This window comes from Diplotaxodon limnothrissa, linkage group LG22, assembly GCF_057381915.1.
Source record: "Diplotaxodon limnothrissa isolate DT_005_m linkage group LG22, D_limnothrissa_male_GT1.1, whole genome shotgun sequence".
In the NCBI taxonomy this organism is placed as follows: domain Eukaryota; kingdom Metazoa; phylum Chordata; class Actinopteri; order Cichliformes; family Cichlidae; genus Diplotaxodon; species Diplotaxodon limnothrissa.
Window position 1 is genome coordinate 83,688 of NC_140616.1, and position 24,854 is coordinate 108,541.

Below are 24,854 nucleotides of genomic sequence, written 5' to 3' on the forward strand. Positions count from 1 at the left end.
GCTCATAACCAATTGACAGGGGATTTCTTAAAATCACCCCGCAGTTCTTCAGCTGAGACACCTGAGTTAGAAAACACAAACACTGCAGCTGTCTTTGTACAAACTTGTACAAACTCTGTTTTGACCTTGTATACTGTATTTCCCCAGCCCCTCTATTTTGAAACTAAAACTATTGAACCTTAATTCAATTTCTCACTTCACATAATCGTTTCACTTTTGCCTTGAAGTGTTACTTTTAATTTAATTTAATTATTTTTTTATGACGCATGTTCTCTGGTGAGTTCAGGTACATCTGTAACTTCAAGTGGAAGAGTTGCATGTGAGTTAAAAATTTTCTATAATACCAAAAAAAAAAAAAAAAAAGACAAAATACTGACGTTTTTGTCGAATAATCTGTCTGACATGAGGGATAATATAGCATTTGCATTTTAACTAAAAGACTCGCGCACTGACACTATGGGCACATTTTTAGAAATCTATTTAATTCCACAGAAAGGTTAGCCACTTTAGTGTTTCACTTGTGACCTATGAAGTACCCCCGAAATTGTATCATATTAAACAACAACAACAACAATAACAACAACAATAAACACTCGAGGACTTTAAAGAGTTTAATTTTTTCCGAGGTTTGAGAGCGCTCACCCCGGCTCGGGGCTGCACAGATGTGATGGATGAGGGCTCCTTGCTGCAGACTGCAGCGGAGTGTTTGACAGTCAAACTTGAAACAGTCTTTGGAACTGAAACGGTCTCTGCCAACACGAACACATACCCCAAACAGTTCGGTAAATATGTACAGTTTCTCGCAGCTTCAGTTTTCAGCAGCTACCAGAACTTGCCTACCGTCTGCATCCTCCCAGCAGCCTCGCACTTCATCTGCGGGCAGTACTTGCGTGTGTGAGCGCTGTCACCGGTGGCTTCGCAGATCGGGCAAGTGTAGTTCCGGAGGACGGGGCAGAAAACTATCCCGTCGTCTGATTTGAGCTTGTGAGATAGGTACACCCTCGGAGTCTCCCCGTTCTGCTTGCATAAGCGGCAGTAGTCCGAGGATGAGGCGCTGCTGCTGGTGTCCGACGCGCTGCTGGTCGGACTGGACTGTGATGAGTTTTTGGAGGATTTCTTCCCCAGAGTGGAAGTGTGGACCTTACTCCAAGGGGGCGCTTGTCCCTTCTTTGGACGCTCGGTGTCTCGGTTATCAACCTCACGGTTGCTGCACAGTTTCTCGAACACTTGGCTCAGATTCATGTAGTCGTGCCACATGTTAAAGCTGTCCCCACCAGTGAGGATCGAGTTCTGGACCTCCAGTTGTCTCGGCATTGTGGTCATTTTTTGGCAGAAGTAAAACTGAGAGTGTGTTTGGAGCGCCTCATATTTATAGCTCACTGAAGAAGGTTTTAAAATGCAACAATGTTCGGAGATAGAGAGAAAAAAAAAAGAACTTTGGTGCAGGTGCAGGTGCAGTCTTTTATGTAGCTTTCTGGTGACCTTAAAAGAACCTTTACGAAGCCCGTTGACAGGCCTTTAATCGAATGATCGGTTGGTTGATTGATAACAGAAAAAAAGGACACATAAGATGGACATAAAGGACTGAAAACACCAAGAGCAAATATTGCATCGCACTCATTTATGTAGTTTATTTTTAGATTAGATAATTTTGCAAAATAACGCAGCAAAATAAATAATAAGAGCCGGGATGTGCAGACTATTTAGCACTGAAAAAACTCCGTCCATGTGAACAGAATCAGGTGTTACCTTACCTGTTGATTAAATATCAAGACTATTTAGCAATAAGCTTACTTTAAAGGCTCGTAATAGGTGAACTGTCTTGGTATAGTTGAGTCACGCAGAGTTCATGGTCCATGTTGTGTTACTTGTTGTTTGTGTGTGTGTGTGTGTGTCACCCGATGACCCCTGGCGCCGGAGCGTCTAGACTACATTAGAGATGTGTCACAGCAAAGAGCCGCACCTGCGCTCAAAGAGAGCACATACATAGAGGTGAGATGAGGATAAATGGATAGATGCGGTCCTTTTTCGAAGCTGAGCGCACAGTTGTATTTCCTGCACAATCACACACGAAGTGAGGCTGTGTTTATGCCGGTTATACCATGAATATACACCCTGCAGGCACCACTTGTTTGTCAAACTGTTTATGAAGCAAAAGTCACATTTCTGTTTATTCACAAAGCAAAAAGAAGGGGGGAAAGAGGCGTAGGAGGGGGTGGAGCGTGCGCACTAGCATACCGGCGACGGCTGTTTCCTTTCACTAAAAGGAAAAAAATAATAAAATGTGTACTTCACGTTACGGTTGAAACTGGGGTTTTTTTTGTTTTTTTAATTTTTATTTTATAGAAACAATTTTTGCTCATAACCAATTGACAGGGGATTTCTTAAAATCACCCCGCAGTTCTTCAGCTGAGACACCTGAGTTAGAAAACACAAACACTGCAGCTGTCTTTAACTCGCGAGGGCAGTCATGGACGCAAGACCTGCGTCTCATCACTGTGTGCGTGCTTTATTTATACTTCTCTGTGTGTCTGTGTGTGTGTGTGTGTGTGTGTGTGTACAAATACAACAGAGTTATTCTAAGAATTCAGAGCTGAGGTTCCCCTTTTTCTAAATCTGCATGTTCTTACAGTAAGAGGAAGCTGTAAGTTGTTTATCATACAAGAGTTTCATGTCAAAAGTCACGTAGATTTGCTTAGTGATAAATATTGTGTAAAGTGATAAATATTTTTTTGAAAACAAATTCTTTGAAGAAGTGTCCCTCACATCTTCCCACCTGCTTTCACTGCATAACAGCCCACCCTAGTGAGACAAGACCGAGTAAAAGAGCCTGAAAGGAGTTCAGAAGTGCCCTCAAGCACCAATTTTGCCCGCAAGCACCGCAAGATCCTTTGTTTTTCACAAAGATAACTGCTAGACTCCACGTACAGTGGTGAAGATGAAAATTTGCCACAGACCACAGCCACAGTCACGGTGTGACAAATAAAGCCAATAATTATTTCCCAGTTTGTTTGTTTTGTCAACAAATTGAGAAAATGTGTGTTTAATGAACTATTTGTACAATATAACATATATCAATAGGAGTACAAAAGGTCACAAAGGTCAAATAGTATTCTCAAGTGTAAGCTCAGTAATGGTCAAAATATTGCGTTTTTGTGACTGAAACTCATTCATGCATTTGTGTCATCACGCTTAGATTACTGTAATTCCCTGTTTACTAGCTTGGATAAATCATCTCTCTCTCGCCTCCAGACAATACAAAACGCAGCAGCCAGACTACTAACTCGCTCTACCAAGCGTGTTCACATCACTCCCATCTTATATTCTTTACATTGGCTCCCAATAGAGTTTAGAATTCGCTTTAAAATTCTTGTTTAAACATACAGAGCACTAAACGGCTCCAGATTACTTATCCAAGCTTCTTTTAAAATACACTGCTGCTCGTCATCTCCGCTCACAGACTCAGAGTCTCTTAGTTGTTCCCCGTACACGACTGAAGACAAAAGGGGACAGAGCCTTTCAGTCTGTTGCACCAAGGCTGTGGAACAGTTTACCACTACCACTACGTTTGCTTGACTCTGTGGATTCTTTTAAAAAACAGTTAAAAACTCTTCTGTTCAAACAAGCCTTTTGTTGATCTACATTTTATATTTTTTACACTAATTACATTTGATCTTTTACATTGTATATAATGTCTATTGATTTTATTGTTTATTTTAATATTTGTGTACAGCGCTTTGTGAATGTCTGTCTGTGAAAAGCGCTTAATAAATTAAGTTTACTTACTTACTTACTTACTTACTTACTGAGCCTGCAGTTCAGAAATTTAACCATTAGATGGAGTCATTGCCAAAGCAATGTCACTTTGAATTGGAGCATCACTGGGCTGACACTCACATTACAGAGGCAGACCAAAACACACACGATTAAAATAATGTATATAAACGTGGAGAGAGATAGAGGAGAAAAAAGCAACAAACTCCACATACAACATCCAAGTTGGAAAAAGCTGGGGAGTAGTCAGTGGTATCACATGTCCCCCCAAAGTCTGTTTTCAAGCATATCTAAATAGGCTTGTGACAGGGCCATTCTGTGTCATTCTGATCAATCCTGCAGTGCTGACTCAGTTGGCAGATGTGTGGTTGTTCTCACTATGCTACTCCCACAGGCCTCCCCTCTCCTCTTCCTCGTTGCCATTCCCTGATGAGTTGCATCCACAGGAATCTTGATCAGAGCGCCAGGGATTGGTCTTTTGAAGCTCTCAGGGTCCCCCTGTGATTTTACTTAGTTCTTCTTTCCCTGCTCTTCCTTTGGTTAATATGTTGAGGTTTGACACATCTCCAGCCCTTCTTGTTTTTGTGCTTGAAGTAGTCCAGGGAGGCACAGAGTCCTCGTGGAAACTTTTGATGTCCATCTCAGAGTGATGACATTGTACAAAGCTTTCCTTTCGTCTTGTTTTCTATAGGGTCATGCTGCTTATGCACAATGCAACCACCAAAAGGCAGCACTTGGCTGGATCTATATAAATTGCTAGAAAAACAGCAATAGTGCTCACCTCTACATGCTTCATGTTGTAAGTTGACAGTCCATGTTGATGCTGAATAGTGGCCTTAATGTGTAGATTATATAATTACTTAACTGAAATGTCCACTACAGGTTTATGTAGTTAGAGTTGGCAATCTTTCTTACAGAACATTTACTATGACTGATGTTAGTAGTCCTGTGTTTGTCCGTTATATGTCGTATGTAGCACCAGGGTCTCAGAGGAACGCTGTCTCACTTCACTCTGTACTGTAACACTATACATGGTTGAAATTAAAATAAAAGCCACTTGAATTGCCTTGTTACCTGAGATTACAGTTTACAGTTAAGCAACATATTCATTTGTAATTTATGGACCTTTTTTTTTATACAGTAGTGATCATGTTTTGAATGTTGATTCCAAGACAGCTTTTGTCTGTTTGGCTTTTTGTAATTTTAATTGTCTTTCCAATTTGCCAGAACACTTCTCCACAATCACTGTCCACATATACATACATACGTTCATAAGAACACAACTCTGAAGCCAAGCTGAGGTACGGGAGTCACTGAATGGCTGGTTTATTTTATTGAACGTTGAAAACATTTTTGTAAAGTTGTCCTCAAATGACAAGTCATCTTCTCTGCTGGAATAGGAGACATCCTGGAAGAGGTGATACGCCAGTCTGACATCTTCCACCCAAATGTCATCTCCAAACTACTTGGACTTGTCTGTGAGTAGATACACCACAAACTATAATATGACATCCACAGCAGGCATTTAACTAAAATTTAACTTGATCTGTTCGCACAAGAGCACTAAGTAAATATCAGATAATGTTTCTTACCGTTCTGCAGCATTACTGTATTCTTCCTATCCTTGGACAGAGTGTGATCAGGTTTGTATCCACAGCCCTGCCTTGCCATCTTCTGGCAATTTTCATCAAACCTCTTTTTGTGGTGTGGGCGAACAAAGTGGTAGAGGCCTGTGACACAAGGCAGCAATAGCAATCAACTACAAACTGTTTTAGCAATATTCCACTAACACACTGTTATATTGGTGCGAAATTATGACTTTGACATTGTTATTAGTATTGTGTAAATGTCTGATAATGAATACAGGTATATTCAGTTTTTTAAAAGTAACATTGGTTGAGGGGTTCCTAAGCTATTGTGAAAAACTGGGCAAACTACAAAGAACGCAATGATCCTATCCACAGTACATAGTTTCATTACGTATACATATTATGGTAGAGAAATCAATTTAAGAAAAGAGTGGAAATTCATATTGACCAACTATGATCTGCACTGTATCCAAACATGCCAGTTCATCCAAGTTGAGGTGGGCAAGCCATGGTCAACATGTATGAAGGCTGAAATTAAATATGGTGATGTTGATGGGACAATTTAGGAAATCACTGACTGCAAGAGATTTTTACCCAGTTATTAAAAACAATCCATGTTAACAATTATCCTGGTTTGTAGTGCCGACGTGGGAAATTTTTCTATTTTGTTTTACTATTGTGATAGGTATGAATGTGCAATTACAATAAAGAGTTCTCTCTCTATCTTGAATTAAAGCTCATTTCATCTTTACCATTTGGACAAAACACAACTTTTACAATTTTGTACTGTGCATGACCAAGTTGAAAATCAAAATCCCTGCTTGTTTCAATAAGTCAATGCATTCTGCACATATTTCAACTATTTTGCTGGCGTGAGATTTTAAATAAACAAATTAATATTAAAAAAATAATAATTTAAAATATTTCATTCAATTCGAAAGAGTTGAAAAAAAGATAATGACTTTAATGGATTTGTAAATAAGTGAATTGGTTAGACACATTTTACCTAGAGAGTAATATGAACTACTCGTAAATCTAGAAAACGTGTTCCGAGTTCAGACCTGTGCAAAGCAGGTATACTTCATAGATGTAGGTGAGAGAGCGTACTCTCATGCCTCCAGTGAGTATATTGTCATTCTTAAAGTCTCAGTGTTAACCAAGTGAGGTATTTTTGCAGCTATTAATTTATGACAGCAGAAGATTTACCATGTAGGAGATTCTGAGTATTAGTGTCTTTGCCTAAAAATGCGGTTTCAGTCAGCAGGTGATTCAGGTCATCAGTCTTTTTGTAGGTGTGCAGCGCCCGTATGATGCGGTGACAGCAGACCTCACTCAGGGACTTCTTCATGTCCGCCAGGAATGTCTTAGCCCTGCTGGGTTTACGTTCTTGAGACAAATCCTCAGGGACACCCAGCTTCTTCAATGACATTAGAAGAAACAAAATCTGAGCAGCATAAACTTTTTTACCACTATTTTACAAGTACAGAAATCAATCAAAAACTAAGTATACTTCCAGCTCTCAAGACTGTCTTCCACGTGCTTACATCTCTCACTACAATTCACAATGTTGTCTGAGAACATCACAGTCCATGGAGACTACTGCCTGACCTCATCTGTCAACCATTAGTACTGCAAACAAAAGTGGCCCAGATCAGATCCCCATCTGTCATTCCTACTGCACACCTACTCATGTATCTGGCTCTTACTCTGACTTATTTCTGCAGTACCATATTTCCTTTCTTGGCATGCTACCATGTGAGGTCCAAAAAGACACAATGCGAATACTTCTGACCTTCTCTATATACCAGATTAGGCTTAACATTATGAACCCTAACAGCTGAAGTGAAGAAGATTGATTCTCTCTTCATCATGGTACCTGTCTTGGTTTATATTAATTTCCAGTTTGCAATGGTCAGTATCTATCAAAAGTGGTTCAAGAAAGAAAGTGTGTGAACCAGCGACAGGGTCATGGGTGGCCAAGGCTCACTAATGAGTAAAAACTGGCCTATGTGTACTAATCAAAAAAAGCGACTGTGGCTAAAACTGCTAAAAAAGTCTTGGTTGATTCTGATAGAAATCTGTCAGAATACAGAGTGGATCACATATAAGTATGGGGCTACATAGCTTCAGACCAGTCAGGGTGATCATGCTAAGCCCTGTCCACTGCCAATAATAGGTAATTAGAATTGAATTATTTTTTTGGGTCATATTAATGACCCTCTCAAATGCCTTTTTGTGTGGCATGGTGCAGCTAGAGAACCATAAACAGATGCAGCATGTGAGCACACTTTCAATGGAGCCACAGTAGAAGATGATCATTACTTGGATGTTACTTTGAGATGTAAATTTTGCATAAACATTGTTGCAGATCATGCACACCCTTTCATGGAAATAGTATTCCATGATGGCTAAGCAAGATAATGTAAAATACGTTCAAAAATGTTTTGAGGAACACAACTCTGGCTGCAAACATATTGGTGCCAGATAACCCAGACGACCTTCAGAGGTCTTTTGGACTGTTTCGGAAAGTAAGGACAACCAACACAATATTAGGAAAATGGTTATAACGTTATACCATACTGGCATACTTCTCTGTTAACACTCAATGCAAAAAACAAATCTAGTTTTCGTGCCTTAGCATACCTGAAACACATTGGTATATATGCACCAAGAATATATATCTTCCTTAGCTGCTGGTATATCTCATCTACTTTATCCTGCTGTAGTTACTATAGTTCTGCACATCCTAAATAACTGTACCAATATCCTTCTTCTCTGAGCGATACTCTCACTTTCCAAGACTATGTTAAACAATCTGGTTAAATTTTCACTGCTCTCCCTCCTATACATCTCCATACCTCCACAGGTATGTCATTTGTACCAACTGCCTTTCCAATTTTCATCCTCTTCAAAATCTATAGTAATCCCCCCTCACACATACACACAGACACACACACACACAATTACTCACACACTTTGTCTGTTACTCATGATGTGAATTAGTACTTCTTACACTGTGACAATGTCAGAAAATGATCTACCTTTTGCTCTCGCATGTCCTCTTCAATGGTATTGCTGGCTTGCTCCAAAGCATCCAGCAAGTTGAGTGGTCTCCTGTTATTGTGCAGCACCTCATACTGATTAAGGAAATTGGCCATGTCATTGGCTCCATTCTTCTCATCTGATCACAAAAAAATAATCAAGGACTCACATTGGGGCAGCTGTACATTTTAAAACTAATATTTGCATTTCTGTAGGTTTCGGTTTAACTGGCTTTTAGTCACTTCAATTTATACCATTTATTATTGAACTCATTGTTTCTAATGTAGTTTTTCTCCATTTAAACTCAATGAATTGTAAAGACATTCTAGTGAAATATATCTGGTATAGCAAAAGCACACCTTGATCTTTAATATGCTAAAACGAAACATAGCAAAACATCAAACCACATCCATTGTACTAACTGAGTCTCCTCCTCTTCAAGCTGGGAAGGTATGTGTCCAACACCTTGGCCTTCTGGGTGTGAGAAGTTTGCAAGTAGCGGCGAGAAGTGGAACTGGAGGACTGAGTGTCTCGTGAACACTCAGTCTCGTGGTTGTGTGCTGGAGCCTTCTTCCCAACCACAGGCCTCTTAAATGTTTAATGCACACACTGTCAGTAGAAGCTGACCAACTGACCTGCAAACAACTTTCATAAAAGCGTCTACACATTTTACTGCACATGCAATGATATGATATGTTAGCCGATATTTATTATTAAAAGAATCCGACAACAAAGGTTGGCACGGTGTTACAAAAACCCATAACTCTAACTTTATTATAAAAAAACTGGCAGAAAAAACTAGAAATCAAAGTTCATTAAAAGTATATTTTGGCGAGATAAATAGTGCCATAGACATTAATGAAAATACTCAAGGTAAATATTCACATTTTTAACTACTCTGGATTTTTTTTGTTTTAAATCACAACTCAAGTTTCCTATCTTTTCAGAGCTTAAAAAACCTACCCACAAATCCGGATTACCAACAGTACTATTAGCTGGTTCCTTAACAAAACTGAATAATGAAAGAATTTGCAGCATTGTATGAACTGTGCAGGTGCGACTACCCACCATTTTTTGTGCAGTCCTGAAGAACTGAGAGACATCACGGACGACATTGCCAAAGGTGTCATAGAGGCGCACATAAGACCTCACCCATGATGGAAGCATGGCCCGGGTATCAGCATTTTTAAATCTGTTGGGAAACTTTTCATTTTAGTTTAAGAATACTTTTTTACATTTTCAATTAATAAGGTGAACTAAGCACTTAATTGAGAATTTTTTAAATGTGAAGCTTCGGAGACACTGTCTGGTATAGTGGAGAATGTTCCCTCTTGTATGATGTTACTTAATTAAGTAAACGTGGTCTATATCTGACCTCTGATCACACAAGAAGATCGCTCCATAGTCTTCCTTGTGACGAATCACTCTACCAATGGCCTGATTCACAGCTCTGAAAGCCTGCTGTCTGTACCAGTCTTGCCCTGATAAGTACTGTTCACACACATACACACACACACACACACACACACACAAAAACACACACAGAAATCCAACTACCGTTATACGACCAAGCAATCCTTTAGTGTACCTCAATAGTTAATTTTGTTGATTTTCTTTCACCTTTTGCCCTACAGAATTCTTTTGATTCATCTCATCCAAAAATTGCATTTTCAGGACAACGCGAGGGTCTTTTTTTGGAGGGAAAGGAAGGCCAGTAATGATGACACCCCGACCAAACATGTCTGCAAAATCCAGACCCTCGCTCGCCTAAGACAAGAAGATATAATTACATAGCAGCTTTGAGAGAAAGTTTTTGTGTAACCCTACATTAAAATGAAAGAGAATCCTAACTCCATATCTACGTTTTCTTAAATGTTTATCCAATTAGTCACAGCCATCATAGAAAAAGAGGTAGGTTGCAAAATGGAAAAACAGCATAAAACGGTTAACAAAGAGAGATATTCATGTCACAAAAATGAACAGTCATTCCCAAAACATTGTATGGTAATACACTTGTAAACAAAAGAAAAAAAATTGCCTGATGTTGACACAAGAGGACAAGGGTACCAAAGATATGACATGTCCTTTGAATATCATATACAATTGTGATCAGAAGTTTATGAACACTCATCATGGGTATGAATGTCATGATTATTTTGGGCTTCTAATGATTTCTTTCAACTGCTCTTTTTCCAGGTTGAAATGGTTTTACAGCATTCATCTATTATGACTTGAACATTATTGGATGCACTACTTTAAATTAATTGAGATTTTATATTAATCGCACAGGGTCAAAGGCATATAATAAACTCAAATATCAACAGACATCCACTTAAATCTTTCATAAGGTCTTTGTCTTTCAAATTGATGAGGTCAAGGCCATTAAACTCATCAGTGATTGTGATTTATTACAGCTGGAAGTTTCTCTTTGCAAGCATAAAAAGGACAAATATTCAGAACAACATGAAAGTCCAAGGAACTCAGTTTATGTAAATTGGGAAGGTCTCTTGGAACCATTCTGAACTGCAATTCCAAGATCATTAGTTCAAACAACTTCAATTAAATACAAGATATTCAAATGACTCACTACTTTACCATGCTCTGAAGGGGGGGACTCTAGGATATCAACAACTACAACATTTGCAGGTGTCCACATAGATAAGCCAAATGATTTCTGGAGAACAGTTTTTTGGACCGAGAAAAACAATGATCGAGTTGTTGTCCACAATTACAAGGTGTGTTTGGACGAGTAAAAGTGAGGGCTTAACACCTAACAACACTGCACCAACTATCAAGTATGGTACAGATGGATGATTTGTACGAACATTCATGATCATGATGATTGTATGTAAACTTCTGATCACAACTGTATACCCACACTATACAGCAAAAGTTGGAGCTGAAACATGACAACAGAAAACATTGTAGGACTTTTGCAGAGTCCATGGACAGCCTCCTCACCTTCCCTCGACACACACCAAAGAAGGCTCCTCCTTTGGATCGGGGATCATTGACTTTGGTGTAATAACCATCAATGACCTAGGAATAGACAGAAAGAAGCTCAATTTCTTTCAAATCTTTAGATTTTTATAACTATAAAAAGCTTAGGATATTTCTTCAGATGTGAAATGTTTAAAGAGGGGTTCACAGCCGAGTGATAAGACACCTAAAATATAAATAAATACTAACTTCATTAAAGGTGCCCTTCTCTGTAGGTTCAACAAACATGGGCTTTAACTTCTCAATGCGGTTTGCATGTCCAGTAGCCTGGTGATAACACATATACACACGCAGGAAATTACTTTATACAGTAACATCTTAGATTGTTATAAATGATTAAATTGACTGTGGAGTACCTCACTTAAAAAGAAAGAAAGAAAGAAATGAGTTCATACTGGTTAAAAGGCTTTTTACTTTTAATTATTACATTTATATTTTGATATCTTTACTATTTTTTAAAATATGCACACTGTACCCTTACGCACCCTGATGGCTCCCCGCCCCACCAGCTTATCGTTGTGGAGGGGTTTGTATGTCCCAGGTATCCCAGAGGCTAAATTGTGAGGGGGCTATTTGCCCCGTGGTAGGGTCACCCATGGCAAACTGGTCCTGGTTGAGGGGCCACACAAAGAGCGATTTAAAAGGCCCCTGGTAATAGAACGTCAAAGGAACAGTTCCTACTACCCGGGACAGGGTTACCAGGGAGAATGCTGGACAGACCACGTGAACGTAAGGGTATAGTTAGAAGTCCACAAAACTTTGAGAAGTTTTGTGGACTTTGAGAAGGGTGTCTGGCCCATTGCTCCGGGCCATTCGATCCGTATACGACTGTTGCAAAAGCTCGTCTGCATGGCCCATCATCCACTGGAAACAATAGCAGAGTTGTCTGTATATTAAATTTCCATTAAATGTATTTCTAATTTGCTAGACAATACAAAATATAATTCATGGAGAAAGAGAACACAAAACATAAAAGTGACTAGAAAAGCTAAAAAAAAAAAAAAAAAAAACCCAAACCCTTATGGTTTTCCACAGGTGATTCTGCTGAATTACACTTACCCTCCAGAATTCCAATGTTTTTTCCATTGAAGGAAAGGAAGGGAAAAATACTAAGAGTCCATGAGGAACCAGACGACTCAGGTTGGCTGAGAAAAGAACACAGGTTACAAAACTGTATCACAATCAAAACCAAGGTAACAATTAAGTTTAAAATCCAGGCATCTGTGAAAATAGAATTTATGAAATTTAACAGAGTTAAAAGTTAGCAGAGAGTTAGCTTGCTAGTTTCCACCTAAACATAGTACGCCATGTTCTGATCGAGAGATTTCTAAAAAAAAAACATTACAACATACAGCCGAAGGATGGACGCTAACTTTTTTTTTTTAAAATGGGCTTGTTCAGATTGAATAGAACAAGATAAAAGCCTTAAAATGTGTTAAAAACACAACAGCCTCAATAAATGCAGAGTAGTTTGGGCCCGGAAACTGGGTTCAGGTACGTCATCACTTAATGAAAAAGATAATAAGCAATATGAAATAACCATGAAGATCAGAGCATTAAGTTAACAGTGTTGCTGATGTCAGTAAGAAAAAAAAATCTCCTTAGAAACAGCAAAACCAAACAATTTCAATACTGTATATTGTGATCTTACCAACAGTGTTGCCTAAAGATGCCATGTTTTCAGGAACAAACCTGTGACAGAAATTTAAAGTTTGAGTTTAGCAATCAAGTAAAAACTTCACAGTCAGAACCAATGTAGGTATATATTAGTTCTGTCAGCGTTCACACGTTAATCTGGCGTTAACAGGCTTAAACGCGTTAAGGCAGTCCTCACAATTAACATGAAAAATATTTTAACGCACTCAATCCATCTGGAGTGCAGAATATAAAACAGTATGATTGGTGGGGTGTTCTTTCTAATACTTATCTTGCAATACAAAGTGCATAGAAAAGACTGTTTTCTTGAATTAGTATTATATAAAAATTAACTAAAGTCTTACATACACATAAAAGGATTTAACTTGACTTTATAATAAATCAAAACATGAGAAAAAAATATCGTTACACAACGATAATTGACTCCAGAAGTCAGAAAAACTAGCAAATAAATGAGCAAATTATAAGTTTTGCCATGCACCTTAATTTGTATTTAGGCATATGGCAAAACATATTTCATTTCAAACAACTGCAAATTTCCAAAGTGACCTGTTAGAAAGTAATCATATGCTAAAAAAAGAATACTGACCTTCGATCAAACGCTGAACTTAAGGGCACTCCATCTGGGCCTTGTGCAATGACGCCCACAAAGATCTGGTCGCGCTCAATCACATGGCTGTTCTCCAGACATACTGGGAATTCTCTGTAAGAGGAGGAGCAGAAACTCACTGTGATCAAGTTTTAGGTTTACCCCGCTGTCCATGCAGCAAACAAAAGTTTAGTAGTAATGCTACTTCATATGATACTTCATGATGAATTTCTATTCAGTGAAGGACAGAAAAATTGGAGGTTACAACATTTTCAAAAAGCATTACACTTACAGAAAACCATATATGTTAGATGTATTAGACAGAATTTTTTGAAAATGTAAAGATAAAATGCCGCAAATTCATCGGCATGTGTCATACTGACTAACTCCACTCTCAAGAATCCTGCCCATATTTACAAGCTGCTACACTCGTCACTTTAAATAACATCAAGGTCAATTGGCATTCTCTTTCGAGGATGCCAATGTTCACATTTTGGACAGAGAGGACAGATGGTTTGAAAGAGGAGTGAAAGAAGCCATCTATGTCCACTGTGAGCGACCATCTTTGAACAGAGGCGGGGTTTACGACACCAACTCTCTGCCATCTATAATCCAGTTTTGAGATCCTTCCCAGACGCCTTAACGCCCACTCACATCCTGGGCCATCTGACCTCAGGAATTCGCATGATAAGGTGGGGCCAGGTTTCACAATGAACACACCCGAAACTCTGGCTGATTGGGACCCACACCCAGTTTCCCACCTTGGCTCAGGCGACTAGAGGATCATCAGGGGGTCCTTTTGTCCCTCTGTGGGGGGAAACTCCCACTAGGTTTATATCTGGGACTCTCCACCATTTGACCTTAGAACTGAAGAAGCTTCTCGGATGAGAGGTGAAACGTCTTCAAGCAACTTAAAGAAGTCCAGACGCTTTCCTTTGCAAGCTCCTTTGACCATCAAGGTCAATTTAACTCTTTCAACTGTAACTTGTAAATTTAAATTGTTATTGATCCTTTTACTTTAGTCATAAAGTGTGTATTTGTTTCTTACTCTTCTTATATTTATTGTTAGTCATTTGCACTGCATGGAATTGGAGCCTCATCGTCTTGTCTCGCTATATACTACACTGTATATAGCAGAGATGACAATGCCTTTGGATGCTAACAAATTGTTAGAGGATTACATAGATCTGTGTATTGTCAGAATCATTCTGATTTATTCATAGACCATGTCAAACAAGTTCTCCTGGCTATAAAATGAATCATTAACTTTTATGTTGAGCATCGTTCAATTGCTAGAAAAATCAAATAATGAACAGAAGATTTAAATTATGAGATAGTGAACAGTTTCTACATCAAACAGCAGTTCACTGTAGAAAGGGTTTAATTCTTCTGTTCAATGTTCAGACTAAACAGGTATAAAGGTGATTGTTTTTTTTTATTTTTTTTTATTTTAAAGTAGTTGCTACTCAAGCTGGTGTGGGAAAAATGTAATTGTGCAGCAGGGCAGTCAGAGTGACAGCTAACTTACATTCTCATCTCAGATGTGAAAGAAGACAGGGGCGATAGGGTACCACTTGTCAGAATGATGCAGCGAATGCCTTGATTCACCAGATCTTGCATACTGAAGGCCGGAGAGAAGCACCAGTAACTCAGAATATTTCCTGCAATTTCCAGAGAAACACATCACATTTACCTGTAGTACGAATCTTTCATACACTAATAACGATTGAAACTATAACTTTTAACAGGGTTCACACTCTAGCGGAAATATATAAATGGTATTAATAAAATTCATTCTGTCAATGTGGATCCATGTAACACAACAATGCATCAGGTTGTGCACCGTTACCTTGCTTTTTTGATGAACCTGAAGCCCACATATCAACACTATGTTTTTTTGAGTGAATGCTGGTGTCCCGATGGATATGAACCTGAGCCGAACAAATGACAGAAGCTCATAATTAGTTATTTAATTTCCAAGATTTCTTTTTAAATTTAATATACCGGAACAATGGTGATAGTTGTGGCAAAGATATGCTACTTTTAGCTGGTTCCAATATGAACACGAATTGTATCCCCCCCCCCCCCAAAAAAAAAAAAAAAAAAAAAAATTCCATTGACTTAATGAACACACCTTGAAATGAGCCGTGTTGGTTTCCATCTGGTGTAGTTTCTCCTTTTCTGACGGTTCACCACAAAATACCAGCTAAAATAACAAAACAAAGGGGAACCTTCAAACATGCCACAAGGTGATTAAATAACTACTCTTTATACAACGAAGAGTAATGAATTCTATAATTTTATTGACTGTCCTCAATCAAATCTGTTAGGCCACACAAATAATATGGGACCAATGCATATTAATTTTCACTCAAAAAGACAAAAATCCCCCCCCCCAAAAAAAGTTTAATATTGACCAAATTCTTTAATAGCCATACAAAGTGTACCTGTATGATATCAGAAAGCTTCTGGAGTCCACTAGTATTGAGAAATATTCCTGGCTCTGAGGAGAAACATGCATCAAACAGGTCATTTGTTAATTAGTTGCACTGATCGGTATAATAAAACTAGCCAATGTTACAAATGATAAATGATGTGATAATGTGTCTAAGCCAAAATATGATGCCTTACGTTGTGCCAGGTATCCAATGATGTGCTCCAGAGCTTCATAGACTGCTGTCTTGCTGCTGAAGGTCAGATTAGCTTTTTCGAACACCTCATAGATGAAGCTAAGACACAACATAGAGACATGCAGTGCTTATTAGGTTTATTATAACAGTTAAGATTCAGAATCATTCTCTCAGCAGCTTTAAGTGAGAACCCGCACTACGGTTAAGGTACTAACTACAGAGACATTCTATGACCACACTTTATTTGTTCTACCATGCTGTCACCTACATTCCAGGTTTGGTAATGCCTTGATCACTTGGATCATAGGCATCAATGGCAGCTTCCAGATCCAGTAGTATCTCTGTTAAAGCAGAAAATAAGTTTTGAAAATTAACTCTTGTCACAAACCAACAGGACGACTGACTCCGCAATACTTTAATAAATACTTACGTTTGATTTTTGCAATGGTGGACAAACCTAATTTGAAACCTAAAACAAAAAAAGAAAATATTAAAAGACGTGCAGCTGACAATCCTTTACTTGCTTTACAAAACAACAAAAAATTATTACTATTAATAATTTAATAAGGCCAAGGCTAAACTAAGGCTAATAAAGTTAGTGAAGACTTAAAAGGTAGAAGTAAATCCAAACTTATACAAGTATACAAGTAGCCCAAAATGCCATGAAATTTATACATAACTATACTATATTCCATGGAAAACTCTTTTAGAAACATGTATATAACCTGAGAAATTGAGACAAGTAGGTTTTCTTACCAGAAGCGGAGGTTTCTCCATGAAAGTCTACATTCACAGAGTCTCTGTGGCTGATTTCTTTAGACTGCTCCACAAGCAGCCTGTCCACAGCATTAATGGCTGAGGCTACATCGTAGGGAGTGAGATCAAATGATGTTGATTCTTCACATGTCTTTTCCTGCAAATAAAAGAAGTAAAATTTCCCGGAGGGATTAATAAAGTTTTATCTAATCTAATATAATATAAACATTGCTACCCCAAATTGAAAGGTCTGCAAACGTTCTCTTCATGTTTGAAAATGGAATATGTATCAGCCTATAAATAATAGTGATCGCACCACATTGTGTTTTATTTATTACAAATTGTTTGTAAAGCTTAAGTAACTGGAAATTTTAATACATTTCACTTCAACTATTATGGCATGATGATGACATTAGTACTTTAGTATGCCCAAGAGTACATTTCATACAGGAGTTTGAATTTATGTTTTTTAGGTTCTTTAATTAATAAAAGAAAATATTTGTTCATGTTTAAATACTGTACACTGAGCATTTTGTGAAATTGTAGATCTACTGTAATCAATCACTTGTAATGCACAGTAATGACATGGGATTTATTAAAAAATGCATTTTTTTGTGAAGCTATGCTGTTCAATATCTGGCTTGCAAAAGGATAGTTCATTAATGTGAATTTGTGCATGTACTTGTATTTCTCTACACTAAAACAAAAGGAAAATCTGGAAGCATTTGTTTTAATATGTGCTTAGGGTTTGAGCAGCCCAGCGGTCTTTATTTAGGCTCTATGTGGCATACAAGTTAAAATGAATTTGAAAGCCTTAGTAGTGGGTCACTTCTGGTCTTCGAAGCTTTAATTTAGTTTACTTAGTGAATACATTTAACAAAGGAAAGATATAACCATACCACATTGTGAGCCTCGTCAAAGATAACCACAGCTCCATTCAGGTCGATACTGAGTGCCTTACGGCTCTGTGGAATGGAAAGACGGAGAGAGCGAGAGAGTGGCAGTTGAATATTAGGATTCATGGAAATTGGAAATGACAGTGCCAATCATAACACTAAAGTCTCTTTCAATGCTCAATTATGGTCACATATATCATCCTGAGATGTAATGAGGATGGATGACTGAGCTCACCTTTGGATCTAGCAGGTAGTTGTATGGCATAAAAATGACATCTGCTTCTTGTTTCAGTGAACGAGAGAGGTAGTAAGGACAGACTCTGTGGAAAAATGTGCAAATCCGAAATCAAATACATGAACTTCAAACAAAAACAGACCCATCCTGATAGCTGGGTCTAAGTGTAGCCAGGCCTATATAACATCTTACATCCTGCTACTGTGTGTTGGATAGTCTCCGGGGAGCCATTGCACACTCTGCAGTTTCGGTCCTGTGCGCTATGGTTGACTCCTGGCTTTATTGAAGTGGTGCTTAGGGCCTATTGTTGTGGTGCCACAATCAGAGCCTCTGTGCTGTCCTTTAAGCCAGCCTTTGCAAGTTGCCATGTCAATGGTGCGTGTGCTAGAGGGATTGTGCATGACAATTCCTTATCATGTATTTGAGTCACCCAAGCAGCTCATCTCGGGTGGCCCATCTTGCTAGTGTCTTCATGGATGCTGAGGGTTTCATCCTGAACTCACTAATCACCTTGCCTCTTTCTATTGGTTGGGGTGCTGGAGTTTGGGTGAAGATCTCTATAAACTGTGAGGACACCGTATGTCCTGATATCAGTAGCCTATATAAGGTGTCAGTGGCCATTTTATTATTTCGGCTATGGTACACCCAGGTACTTTTAGATTGTTGATTTGACCACTCTTATTTATTTTTGTTTTCGACCTCTGATGGATTTCTTTGGGTTTTTTCAGCATTATGATGTTTCTCCTTCAATTGTATTGATATGACTTTGGTCCTTGTATTGAAAGTTTTAGTGAACTGATACAAAATACAAATTCAACACTTTGATCAACTCTAGATCTTTTTTCTGCTTAATTTGTCATGAAATGATGAAAGACCAGTCCTTACCTGGCCATGAAACTGTCTATCAGTCAGTTATCCAACTACTTTTAAACTGCTAAAAATAGAGGACGATGCATTAAAAATGGCTGCAATTCCTAAACGGTTAACACCAAATATCTGTTAAGCCCCATTCATTTTGCAAGTCACTTAACCCACTCCACCCACTATAATGAAATGCCTCTATTTTGTAACATATTTATTGGGTCACCTCACTGTTCCAATCAAGAGTTCAGCTTAACTTTAAGTTGTGACCCATCTATAGATTACCTACAGGGGTTTCACACTGGCTACAGTTTTAAAGGGTTTTGCTGGACAGCGCTAAATAGCATCTTATACTGAAGTAAAGAGGATACTACTAATCAAGTGACTGATTAATAAAATACTATTTGATTCATTAGCTACTATTAAGACAATACTTTGGTGTCACACAGAGACATACCCACCTGCCAATGCTGATTATTTCTTACCAAAGTAAGAAAGTGCAGAACAGAGACTTATTAGTGAAACAGAAATTTACAAAAAAAAAGAACACATCAATTACACACCTCTGCTTGTTGCCAAATTGGACCAAATCCTCCACATCAAGGATAGAACTAACAAAGTCTCTATCAGTGCTCTTTTCTAGAAGAAAAAAAGAAGATCAAGCTTAAGATTGAGTATTTATAAGATAAATTGCTATAAATCACTGATGGAATAGAATAGAATAGATTAAACCTTTATATTCCCAGAAATTAGAAATTTGGGATGGTTACACAGCTCTTATAGCAAGACAGATATAAACACAAGTAGTCCTTTATACACAAGAAACCAAATTCATATGTGCAGATAAAAATTTACAGAGAGATGTATAAAAATGACACGTGTCAAGTTTCCTGTTTTCTATCAAATGGGGGATTTTTATATAAGTTATAGAACGGCGTCATAACAAGTTATTATAATTTGCTATCCTCGAAGTAACAAATGCATGGACCACATTCTCAACATAACAATTTTCATTCAAATTTTTACAGCCACTAAAAGCAGGCAGTAGACATTTCATTAATATCCACATTTTGGACATTCCTGGACTTCAAACTTCCTCACAGTAGTACGTGAGGCCAAGGTTGTGCGATACATAGAAAGTTATTAGTGTTGAATAATATAATATTTGAATGATATATGTAGTCTGTACAACACAAACAAAAAAGGTAAATTACATGCTTTTCTAGACTATTATGCTACACGGATATAGTCACTCTGTTAGACCATTACCTTCAAGTTTTTTGTAGTAGACACATGACCTGGTGGAAACTTTTCCTCTGCACATATGAACCTGAAAAACAAAAAAATTGATTCCACAATAAGACAAAAATCACTAACTATCTACCCATAACCCGTTACTTATCATTTTTTTTCCACCAGCTAGCTCATTGGCTCATTTTTAATAGTACACATACAGACATTAGAAAGGATAGCGTCACATATGTCTTTTATGCTTTATTCCACACACAGTTAGGTATTGCAAGTTATATGTAGACTGGCACACCCAGGCACCATAAATCACTGGAGAAGAGGAGACCCGTCTCTGACCTTTGGGACTGAGAGGGCCTGCGGGGGGAGGCCTTGGAAGGTGAATCTTCATGTGACTGTTACGTGAAAAACACGGTTGAGACACTCTTGTTGCAGATGTAATAACTATTTTTTGACATGCTGGTGAGGTCTTGTAAGATGCCCAAACCACCTCAACTGGCTCGTTTGAATGTGGAGGAGTAGCCTACTTTAAACTCTGAGAAAATTTACCCTGGATAGGTTTCCCTGTTTGACACTGAACAAGTATAACAAGTTGGTAGAGGCACTATTGGCACGCAGTAGAAAGACAACTACTAGCAAATGGCCTGAGCCCACCAAAATTAGAAAATTGTCATGATGTAATGTTGTAAATATTTAAAATGTAGAAGCAGTAGACACCTATTGCAGCATAACTAAGGGAGGATTCAGGGTCACTTGATCCAGCCCTCACTATACGCTTTAGAAAAGAGGAAGGTTTTAAGCATGATCATAGTCTCCGTCTCCTGAATCCAAACTGGAAGCTGGTTCCACAGAAGAGGGGCCTGAAAACTGAAGGCTCTGCCTCCCATTCTACTTTTAAATACTGTAGGAACAACAAGTAGGCCTGCAGAGCGAGAGCGAAGTGCTCTAATAGGGTGATATGGTACTACAAGGTCATTAAGATAAGATGGGGCCTGATTATTTAAGACCTTGTATGTGAGGAGCAGGATTTGGAATTCATGTAAAGGGGCTGGTGTGGTGGCCGTTGGTTTCATTGAGCTGCTTCCACAAAAATGAGGAATTCATCTTGCTCTCAGATATAATAAAGCTCCACCGTCTTGAACTAGAGCGGGCGATAGTAGTGCTTGTGTTCCTGAGATCTAATGCACACTGAAGGCACCACACCAACCAGAACCTGCAGCAGGTGGAGAACTGATTTTATAATGCTACTGTTGGCGGCTGACCAGAACAAGGATGAAGTTACTGTTTCGAGTGGAAGTCCAATAGAATACAGTTGGCACAACTGATTTTTGTTCTTTGTGAATGTAGTCAAACTTTAAGTAGATTTTCCTCCTTTTTTTCAGCAGTGAGCTTGAAGAAATTCACTGTTTTGTGTTTAAAACAATTCATTAGACATAGCAGTTAAAACATCCCATTATATTTATATCTCTAATATTGCCTTTATAACTTACTTTGACGTGGTTGCTCTTCTGACACATGACGTCCTGGTTAATACACAACTGCTCTCTTGAGCCCATCACACACACCTTTGGGCTGAATCGAAAGAGACATGGGAGAACTGGTTTACCACAAATAGCCAAAAAAACCAGAACAGACAAAAGGTGCTGCACTCAGTAAGACTTCAAAATGATTATAGCTTATGTAATAACCCTTTAAAGCACCAGTAGTATTTGGTTAATTGGGACTTGTGTGTTGCTTTTTGAGATCTTTTAGCCTGTTAAACTTTGTCAGATACATTCTGTTATTAGGTTTCAGTTATCAGGCCTGAGTGTTTTTTTGTGAAACTGAACTCATTACACAACAAAACAAAATAAAAACGGTAGCTATTGTACCATTCCAGGATCAAATTCAGCTATACTAAAATGTATACTGTAAACCTGGTAATTAAAATTTGTATCTCCCTAGTATATACTAACAGTAGGGGTTTGGTGTCCTCATTACACCATGATCACAAAACCTATTAGAAATGTTGTTTTATATTGTGAATAGCTGTCATTCAGACAATCATGCATGATCAAAAAGTTAGAAATGCTTACCTGTATGAAGTGTTCTTTAACTCATTAATAACCTGTGTAAGCTGAGAATGTGTCCTCGTTGCATATATGATCTTGGGGACATCAGTGTAGTAGGCTTGACAACAATAAGAAAAGACAATTAGGGCTTTATACGTTGCTGAAAAAAATTAACTGAACACTTTTTAACATAGTATACCATCAAGTCAAACTTCTGGGATATTGGGCCTCATTTACTAACAGTGTATATGCGCAAATCTGTCTTTGAAGAAATTTGAGAATTTATGCAATGATCCAAAAGAACACAGACAATACAGTTTGAACAGATTAAACAGCTGAGCAATAAATATGCAAAAGTTGCAACATGATGTATATTCTAAACTTCTATATCAGCCTTCTGTCCAGATTGACATTTCTACAACAGCTGTTTTCCCAAAGCGAGAGACTGAGCACCTGCCACAGCTATTAGCTGTGCTACCACCTCATGGAGCCCCTGAACACCAAGCTGAGCAGCCTCCTACATCTCAACCATTCTTTGTACGATTTGAATGCATAGCTGAAACATGGGGATGACAACCCATCTTGACAGGGAATGGAAGAAGGACATCCTACCAAATATTGACTTACAACCTTGTTAGAGTAGTACAAATGCTGTCTTGAAATATGTAGAATATTTCCATGTATGTTTGGAAACATTACATGTTTGAGTGAATCGTTAAATCCTATTTTCCTAACAAAATATAAAGTGGTTTGAGTGCTCAAAACGAGTAGAAAAGCACTATAGAAGAAGCAGTCAATTTACCATTTATCAAAATATAAAGAAATCAGTGCTAGCTCATTTTCTATTGCATAGCGATGTAAGCACACAGCATGTCTTCGTAGCTTATATCCTTTGCGTTTTTGTATATGTATCTGTTATTCTTCTTTGACAAGTAAAATTACAAATGACTCTTGATTTGCAGATGATACAAACATACATGGTTTGTCACCGTCAGCTGTCCCCCAGGAAGACATAGGTGTGTTTGGAAACATCTCCTGGCCCAGCCTCTCTGCCATCATACAGGTAGACATGGTGTCCTTGAAGTTCTCCCTCCAGGCCAGGGTGGCACACAGCAGGCACAAAGTCTTACCTGTGCCTGTTGGGCTCTCCAGAACCCCATTGACTTTCTGAAATAACCAGACAGGTAAAGATATACATCAAATAAAATAAAATAAAAAACAAACGGAGAAAACCCAAAAACACAAATTGTGATGGTAACAACATTAAAATATTAGAGACTTCCAGGTATTAGACTACGCTTTTATGAGCAAAGATTTGGCATTGTGGAGAAAGATCTCCCTTTTAGCAGAAAGAAATATCTAGCAGATCAGGTTCATAAAAGGGCAGATATCTGCACAGATCAGTTAAAAGGTAAGGTGAAAAATAAATAAATAAATAAAACAGCACAGCGTGTGTCAAGATCCATTAGGTGACAATTGTGTACAAGTTTGATCAAACTCTGACCAGCACTGTAGAAGTAGAAATTCTTGTGACTTGTGGCTGATATGTGGATATACACCTTGCAATTGCATAAACTGATCAGACCTTTGGCCAGATGTGTAGTGTGGTGAGAAGTAGAAAAAAACTATCAGAGAGAGTACACAACCACATGTTTAGTGCAAAACTGTCTCGGGAGCCTAACATAAGGATGGTTCAGGTTCAGTAAGCTTTCACTGCCAGAGCAAATATTTTATGATTGAAAAACATTGTAATCATTCATACACATGAAAAGGCAGATTTTTAAATCAGTTCTTGATTAAACATCGGGGGTATTTGAGCTGTTTGTCAGCTGTCAAGAGCCAGGGTAAACCCAAGACAAGTCAGCAGAGTGCTATTTATTGTATTACATAGAAACTGTAAAGAAATTCTAAGGACAGGTCAATGACATGAAGCCTCTTTTGTCATATGTTTTTTTCCCCATTATTATCATTATATTATGTGAAGCTACATTTTGGACAAGCAGACGTCAGACGGCTTGTCTTTCGGCAAATGGTAAGCATGGTGGCTTCATGGGGCTTTGGAGCGTGATGTCACGGGAGGGGGTGTGACTGCCGAAGTGCCATTTTAGCAGGCCAAACAAAGGGCTGAAGGAGCGAAAGCATCAGCAATGGCTCGCACTTAATGTGTTGTTGGTTGTTAAATCGCACGATCGGGAAGGGAATAAGCTGGAAAATCGGCTCTATTTTTATTATTTCCCCACCTGGAAGCATCATGAGGGAGCTCGTGTATCAGATGTTACCAAAAGAAGTCATCTAGCCTGGATAGCAGCTGTGAGACGAGCTGATACTTGCAAGAAATGTGTCAACTCCAAAGCCCAGCAGCCATGACTACTCGGTATTGCCCCCATTTCCATCAACAGACATACACATGACAGTCGATTCTTACCTCCTGAAGACATTCGATTACTTTGTTCATGTATGCCTTCTGAGATTCATACGGAGAAAAGGGGAAATTCACTGTCACTCCCCTAAGAGTCAGCGAAGGCAT

General features: G+C 38.4%; 2 protein-coding genes across 2 annotated transcripts; both read right to left on the reverse strand.

Annotated features, from left to right (window-relative positions):
• Window positions 1-642: 642 nt before the first annotated feature.
• LOC146609048 (nanos homolog 2-like) lies at window positions 643-1,323 on the reverse strand. Its single transcript, XM_085346675.1, has one exon. The coding sequence runs from the start codon at window positions 1,321-1,323 to the stop codon at window positions 823-825; it is 501 nt and encodes a 166-aa protein (XP_085202801.1). The 3' UTR covers window positions 643-822.
• Window positions 1,324-3,374: 2,051 nt separating this feature from the next.
• LOC146609049 (regulator of telomere elongation helicase 1-like) lies at window positions 3,375-24,854 on the reverse strand. The gene is made up of 29 exons (XM_085346933.1): window positions 24,753-24,854; window positions 23,305-23,494; window positions 22,352-22,445; window positions 21,767-21,848; window positions 20,298-20,358; window positions 19,592-19,667; window positions 18,168-18,252; window positions 17,936-18,001; window positions 17,037-17,193; window positions 16,711-16,749; window positions 16,549-16,621; window positions 16,282-16,379; window positions 16,098-16,153; window positions 15,785-15,856; window positions 15,500-15,581; window positions 15,179-15,311; window positions 13,651-13,764; window positions 13,057-13,097; window positions 12,465-12,550; window positions 11,595-11,672; window positions 11,367-11,444; window positions 10,026-10,172; window positions 9,781-9,896; window positions 9,474-9,597; window positions 8,828-8,993; window positions 8,405-8,544; window positions 6,570-6,780; window positions 5,367-5,504; window positions 3,375-3,493 (listed from the first exon to the last, which is right to left on the reverse strand). The coding sequence occupies exons 1-29, from the start codon at window positions 24,852-24,854 to the stop codon at window positions 3,375-3,377; spliced, it is 3,024 nt and encodes a 1,007-aa protein (XP_085203059.1).